At 41.6% G+C, this 7161-nt stretch overlaps 1 protein-coding gene across 2 annotated transcripts in view; it reads right to left on the minus strand.

The window, feature by feature from the left end:
- LOC103356171 (olfactomedin-4-like) overlaps positions 1-6683 on the minus strand; it is a 16541-nt gene extending 9858 nt beyond the window's left edge. The window contains exons 1-7 of one of the 2 annotated variants that reach the window (XM_008280241.1): positions 6552-6676; positions 6338-6460; positions 4866-5084; positions 3352-3505; positions 3052-3279; positions 2385-2553; positions 1289-1915 (exon numbers count right to left, since the gene is read on the minus strand). In XM_008280241.1, coding sequence (XP_008278463.1) covers positions 1480-1915; positions 2385-2553; positions 3052-3279; positions 3352-3505; positions 4866-5084; positions 6338-6460; positions 6552-6608 — 1386 coding nt within the window. In that variant the 5' untranslated portion in view covers positions 6609-6676 and the 3' untranslated portion in view covers positions 1289-1479. Of the gene's footprint in view, positions 1-1288; positions 1916-2384; positions 2554-3051; positions 3280-3351; positions 3506-4865; positions 5085-6337; positions 6461-6551 lie in introns of those variants that run through there. The other variant, XM_008280240.1, reaches the window with a different exon arrangement.
- Positions 6684-7161: the final 478 nt, after the last annotated feature.

Below are 7161 nucleotides of genomic sequence, written 5' to 3' on the forward strand. Positions count from 1 at the left end.
TAGTTTGTGTTTCCTTCCTGATGGTGGCAGTAACACAACTGGACCATGAACTTTATGCTGACCAACAAAAAAAAAAACAGATTACCACAACTTTCCACATCAGCAACGCTTATGGTGCAAATTGCTGTAAATGTATTGTTTGACCCAGTAGATTTTGTCATGATTGTTTAAAGGAATAATTTACTTACAGTCAAAATAATCATGTATTTCTGATGGTAGAGGTCATGTTGTTTGTACACAGTTACCACATGTGCTTCAGTGAAACAAAAATATAACAGAATATGACAGAAAAAGATCATAACTTAAACTTGGACATCAGGGTTTCAGTGAATGAAGTCAACGAATCAGATGTTGGGTTTATTAAAATTAAAATAAATTAAATTACACACATAATAATGATACACATAAAAATATCTTTCAAAAACCTAAAGTGTGCTCACGGGCAGTCTGTGGAGTGATTGTTGTAACTAACAACACTTTGTTGTATTGGTCTTATATTTAACGAGTCAGGTTCATCTCTTTAGGAAACAACACTGTAGGGGATTGACTTATACTTGAATGTGAGGTGAAGTCGTATTTTCGTTCATTTTTATCCCTAAATTCACACCATAAATAACACTGTGGGGCCTTCAACTCAATATTTCAACCTGCCAATCTCCTTTTCCATCGTTTGTTGAGCGTCTGTTGCTTTAAATGTTCTGTGTAAATAACAACGACTTGATTGGAGCTTAAGGTGCTCCAGGTGGAGGGTCAGTGGGCGGGGCTTAATCAGCACAGGTGTGATGACGGAAGAGGCTGATTGGATTGTTGTGCAGGTGGAGGAGAGAAACAGATGGAACAAAAGCAAAATAGAAACCAGAGAAACCAGTGAGTTTCAGAACCAGCAGAGCTCCAGTCTGCAGCTTCATCACGAAACCTGCTGCTCAGGTAAGAAAACAGTTGCTGTGAAATGGCTTTAGAGACTTGTTGTGTCTGTCTTTTTGTCATTTTGTCTCTGGTTTGTTGTTTCGTTTCTGCTTTGTGTCCATTTTGTGTCTTTTTTAAAATCATTTCCTGTCTTGTCACTTGTTTGTGTTGTTTTGTGTCTCATTTTTGTCCTATTGTTATTTGTTGTTTTGTGTCTCGTTTGTCTTCTTTTTATTTTTTTTGTCTTGTTGTCACTCCTTTGTGTTGTTTTGTGTCTTGTTTTTGTGATTTTGCGTTTCGGAGGATGTCTGACAGCAGCTGTGCTCAGTAACTAATTGAAATAAGGGTTTCGATGCTGCTCACCACAAACTAAAACACCAGAGCAGAAAGGAGTGAATTTATTGAATGGAAACGGTGAAAGACAAAGACGACACCACATGAACATAATCAGGATTTACTGTTTTCATCGATCATGTATAGCAAAGGTCATTCCTCTCCACTTCTTGCCCCATTCATGAACATCACAGGTAATATTTAAATTCAGACTTTTTAAAAAAAAAAACAAGCTTCCATTTAGCCAAACCGAACCTTGTAAGAGACCATGTAGGCGTCACTGTAGGTGTGTAGCATCTGGTCCACAGGGCTGTAGTTCAGGGACAGGATGTTGGTGGAGATCTTGTTCATGTGGATGCCGATGTTGAACCTCTCCTTCCCTGTTGCCGTGTCATACGAATAGAAGATCTCCTCCTTGTCTTTGCTAATGTAGCGTGTAACGTAGAGCACGCCGCAGGCCATGAAGGCGTTGGTCACCCCCTGTTTGTAGACCGAAGTGCGCCAGGTTTGGCCGAGTGTCGGTGGTTCACCATCTTCCAGCTTGGTGAGAACCAGGTTCCCAAAGTCCTGGGAGGTGGTGTAGATCACCCAGACCCCAGACTCATCAGTGGCCAGGTCCAGGTCGGTGTACGGGTAGCACTCGTCCAGGTGGCAGAAGTTACCCTTCGAATTGTACCTAAAATTGAGGACAGAAGTCATGTTTCAGTTGTGGAAAGAAACACTTTGAAAATATCATGATGTGAATCGTGGCGGTGGCAACATCATGACGTGAAGCAGGGGTGGGCAATCCTGGTCCTCGAGTGCCACAGTCCTGCATGTTTTAGATGTTTGAGGATCGTTATCAGGCTTCTGCAGAGCTTGGTGATGAGCTGATCATTTGAATCAGGTGTGTTGGAAGAGGGAAACATCTAAAACATGCAGGATTGTGGCCCTCGAGGACCAGGACTGGAGACCCCTGATGTAACGCATGGTGGTGGCAGCATCATCATGTAAGGCATGGTAGTGGCAGCATCGTGTGGGGATGCTTGGAAGGCTCGTAAAGGTAGAGGTAGTCTTGCTATGAATGCTTTTATGCACGTTTTTTTCCTAAAACCAGAATTCTGACTCATCCATTTCAAATAATAAGCTGAAGCTGAGCAGATCACCTGGTGCCTTCGGGCAGGTATACATTGGTCACGGTTTTGGTGGCGAGGTGGAATCGACAAACTTGGCGTTGGTTGTAACAGTTGTAGTACAGAGCACCTCCATACAGAACCACATTCGGACCCTGGATGGTGTTGGTGGTCGGGTTGGCGGAGTGGATCAGGACGTTCGCTGCAAGGAGATAAAGTATCATTGAATCATCAGGTATTCGTTAGTACTTTCTTCATGGAAAGTATTCCCGCCTCTTGAAGGTTCCAGAACATTCACGTTGTTGTCTTTAAAATCATTTCTGTGTAGTTCTGGCTGTTTGTTTCGGCTCATTGTCTTGCTGGAAAACAAATCTATGAACAGCCTCTAACATCTCAGCTGCTGAAGCTCCTTCAGAGGAGTCATAGGTGTCTCGGTGGCCTCCCTCACTCGTCTTTTTCTTGCTCGGTCACAAGGTTTCTGAGGACATCCTGCTCTAGTCAGATCTACTCATGTCCTATATTCCTTCCATTTCTTAATCATGGATTTAACTGGGAGGAGGTGAAGGAGGTGAATACTGACACAATCATTTATTTGACAGGGTGTTGTAAGAATAAAAATCAGATTTTTTTTCTGTTTTCACACTTTCTGGCTGATAAATGGTGTTTTGGATTTTTAAGCCGCCATGTTGGGGGTTCTTACCGATGTTGGTTTCCCCTCCGATGAGCTTGTACAGACTGTGGTAGAGGCGGACGTAGTGGCCGTATCTGTTGCTGGCCGTCATCGCCACCATCCAGTACCAGCGCTCCTTCCCCGGCTCGGGTCTGGGATCCCGACCCCAAGCTCCGTACGGATACGAGCCCCCATACTCTCCGGTTGTTTGGACCACCGGCCCGGTGATGTTCTTAAGTGGACCCCGAGAACATGTACCTGAGGAGACATTGCGGAGTCAAACACAGCAGAGCAAACCCACCACTGAGGTTTGACCGGCGCTGGACTCACCGTACGGAGGCTGGGTCGGCGCCAACGTGGCGTTCTGTTTATCCAAGCAGTGGTTCAGGTCCGTCCTCAGGCGCTGGTTGGTTCTTCGTCCCTTCACCACCTGCATGGAGTCGAACGTCTCCAGCTCCTGCATCTCAGTCTTCAGCTCGTCCAGCTGAGAGATGGAAAAAAGCCAATTTGTGTTGCTTGTGTAGCCAAAATAGCAGATACACAACACATTATTAGATACGTTTTTAATTTATAAAAACAAAATGGATGTTGAGAAATAAATGAAATCAAATATTTTGATTTAAAAAAATGTTTTCAGTGTACAGACGACTGAAAACTACTGAAGAAAATCTAATTGGAGCAAGTTTTTTTTTTTTTTTTTTTGGTTGTCAGTTTAAAAACCTGTGTTCCTAATTATTGTCATTAACTATGTACAATTTAAATATTATTAAATAACATGGAAATACTAGTTGGAAGAACTTATTTTTTGTTTTTCTTTATAAGTAATCAGCTTAAAAATATGTGTTTATGCTGCAAATCATTGAAAAAAAATGAAAAATACCTGATTGCATGGTTTTAGTTGAACACAGTTTCATTGGAAGTTGTCAAAATTAAAATAATAATAATAATTTAAAATAAATTGGTGCAAACTGTTATTTTTTGTGTGTTGAGCCCAAACATTATTTTAGAGTGCAGTAAAAACAGCTTAAATCAGTAAACTAGAAGTTAAAGTCAGTCGTTAATTTTGTCCTATTGAAAGCTTTAATTTTAAATTCAAACATCTAAAGTAGTCAGAGTCTCTGTAATGTCCAAACGCTTTAAAACTTTCTAACATTAAAGTTTCTTTGTTGGTGTGATGGTGGGTTTTATTTTTTCTGCTGCTTCACACTTGTTGACCACTAGATGGCAGCAAAGACAGACTCAGTGTCTTTAAACTGAGATCATGAAGGTTTCAGCCTCTTAGCAGGAAACTGAAGGACCGAATATGAAACCAGAACCTCCTCAGAACCAGCTGGTTCTGTATCTCCAGTAACTTTACTGAATGGAGCAGAGTTCTACCTTCACACTGTGATTATTATTATTATTATTATTTAGAGGAGGCTCCAGATTTATCACCTTAATGGACTTTTTCCATCATTTCTGAGCCTCAGAACTTCATCAGTTCAGCAGATAGACACATGACATTTAGGAGGAAGAACACATCTGGGTTCTGCTAGAACCTGACACCAGATCAGTTCTACATCCATCCAGGTGTCACAGTCTGAACACTGGATCTGGTTTCTGTTTATTTTCTCTGTAACCGTAAGCATCAGTATTATGGGATGTATCGTAGTCTGAGCAGCAGGTTCAGCATCTCCTAAAACATCTTCGGGTCCAAACCTGCAACAGAAGGTTTGGACCTGAAGCTTCTTCTCTGATCAATGTAGAACAAACCTGTTGTGTTGGATTGTGTTGTGTTCCCTGCTGTCTGGTGTTGTGTTGTTACCTGTTGTATTGTGGTGTTGTGTTGTGTTGTGTTGTGTTACCTGCCGTTCGGTGTCAGCAGTGAGTCTGTGATGCTCCTCTGTGGTTGCGTTGAGTTTGTCCAGCAGCAGCCGGATCTCCGTCATCTCGTTGTGGATGACGTGCAGGCTGAGGACTCCGTACAGATCTCCGTCGTCCTCCTTCTCCAGGACCGACACGTCTTCATGCAGCTGGGCCAGACGTCGGTCCAAACCCAGCAGCAGAACCTCCAGTTCTTCGGCCTGCACGGACGCAGCACATTCATCAGGTTCATCAAGTTCATCCGCTCTGAGTTCTGAAGTAAGATCCATTCATCAGTCAAATACCAGAAACAACAAAATAAAAAACTGGCCCGTTGCTAATTTTCCCATTTTAAACCAACAGCAGTGTAAACACAGCATCAACATGTCCTGCTATAGTTATACACAAGGCATAAATTATATAAGTGCATTTTAATTTGAAACTCATGTTTCATTAACCCCCAATCAGTTCCTTTTAACATCTTTGAGCTTTTACTTTGAAAGAGCATCAATCAGCCAATCAGCTGTGAGTCTCTGGCTGCTGCAGTGAGCAGAGCAGACTGAGGATTAGAGCCTCGAACAAACCGTCACAGCTCAGAAACTAGAAGTCCTATTGAAGAAATTCTTTCAGCGTGTGAAGCACAAACTTGTTGTGAACATTTTGATGTATTTTCATGTCCATGCTGAGTTTTATACGGATTTGGTGGCAGGTTAAAGACACCCTCTGTTTCTGGTTTTCACCAACATCTCAGAGCTCAGATATGATGGGAGTCAGTGAGAGTTTTGGTCGACACTCTCTGAGCTCTGAGGTGGTTTATGGAAAAACCATCAGTCCTACAGCGATGAGACTCACACTGGATGGAAGAGAACAAAAATACCCACATTTCTATGCATGAGTTGTTCATGTGGAGGAGAAACTGTGAGAAGGAGACGAACCTTTTTCCTACAAATGTTCTCATCAAAATGTTCACTCGCTCCAGCTGAAGGAATTTCAAAAGAATTCCTAAAACTTAAACCACGGCTGTGCAAAAACCGTGAAAGATATCAAAATGCAGATTTAGAAGAAGAACAATAAAAGCCTTGTGAGTCGTTTAAACTTTGAATGAAGTTTCTGCTGCAAAATCTGTCGGAGCTGCAGGGTTCCACAGACGGATGGTTTTGGAAGCTGTTGGGCCGACTTCCCATTCATTTCAATGGGGATAAAAGAAAAAATGCATTTTTTATTGTGAATTTCATGAAAACCATGTGATGAATTTCTACCACTCCTGATCAAGCTACAAGAGCTATTATACTTAATTTTTTTAAACAGGGGTCATTTTTTTCCATTTTCTAGAGTCCATAATATGAAAATCAAATGCAGCAAACTGTTTTAGTGTCATTACTTGGACAATTTTTCCATTTCAAGCTAAGAACGCTGCTGTTTTCTCGTTTTTAAATCAGACTTTGGGTTTATGAAGCCATAAAACTGTTCCGACCTTCTGCGGCGTCACTTTGCCGTTGCAGACGGTGGCGTTCTTCTCCACCATGTTCAGCTTGTCGTGAGGAAAGGCCTTCTCCGAGTTCTTCAGCTCACACATGCATTTGTCTCGTGATGGAGCCTGAAAAGTGAAATTACAAAGGTTTGCAATAAGGTTTAAACAGACCTGCATGTTTTGTTTTGTTTGTTTTTTTTAACCTGCAGTCTCTTACCTGCAGCGTGACGCCGATCAGCGTCCACAGAGGAAACGCCACCTGCAGCAGCTTCATGGTGGATCAGAGTTAATGAGGTTTAACGGTCGCATTCGGCAGCTTCTATATCTGAACCCTCCCACCGAGCTCTGCATGTGATGCGGCGGCTTCACTGTGTCTTTGTGGGTCACGTTGCTTCCCTTTTTGTGTGTTTTTTTTCTTCTTTTGCAGGATTGCAGTAATTTTTACCTGATTAAGGGAAACACTGTTGGAACTGACAGTAAGTTTAAAAATATATTTTAGGGGAAGCAAAGACAGACTTTAAAAAATGATGGAAATGCACACAAAATGTTTGTATCAGTTTCATAGGGAACTACAAATTAGTAAAAAAAAAAAAAAGAAAGTGTACAGTGCATTTTGGCATCTTTAATCTCATTACTTTGGTGCAGTAAAGTATAAACCAAACAGCACACAGTTTATTCAGCAGCTGGAGTTTCATTGTTGTTGTTTTTCACCGTGTGGGATCATCTGAATTCATAGAAGATGGATGATTGGCAGCATCTCATAAAAAATACTAGTCAAAAGCCTGGACACACCTTCTCATTCAATGGTTTTTTAAATTTATGTTGAT

The sequence above is a fragment of the Stegastes partitus genome, unplaced genomic scaffold (assembly GCF_000690725.1).
Source record: "Stegastes partitus isolate 25-593 unplaced genomic scaffold, Stegastes_partitus-1.0.2 Scaffold188, whole genome shotgun sequence".
NCBI lineage: Eukaryota > Metazoa > Chordata > Actinopteri > Pomacentridae > Stegastes > Stegastes partitus.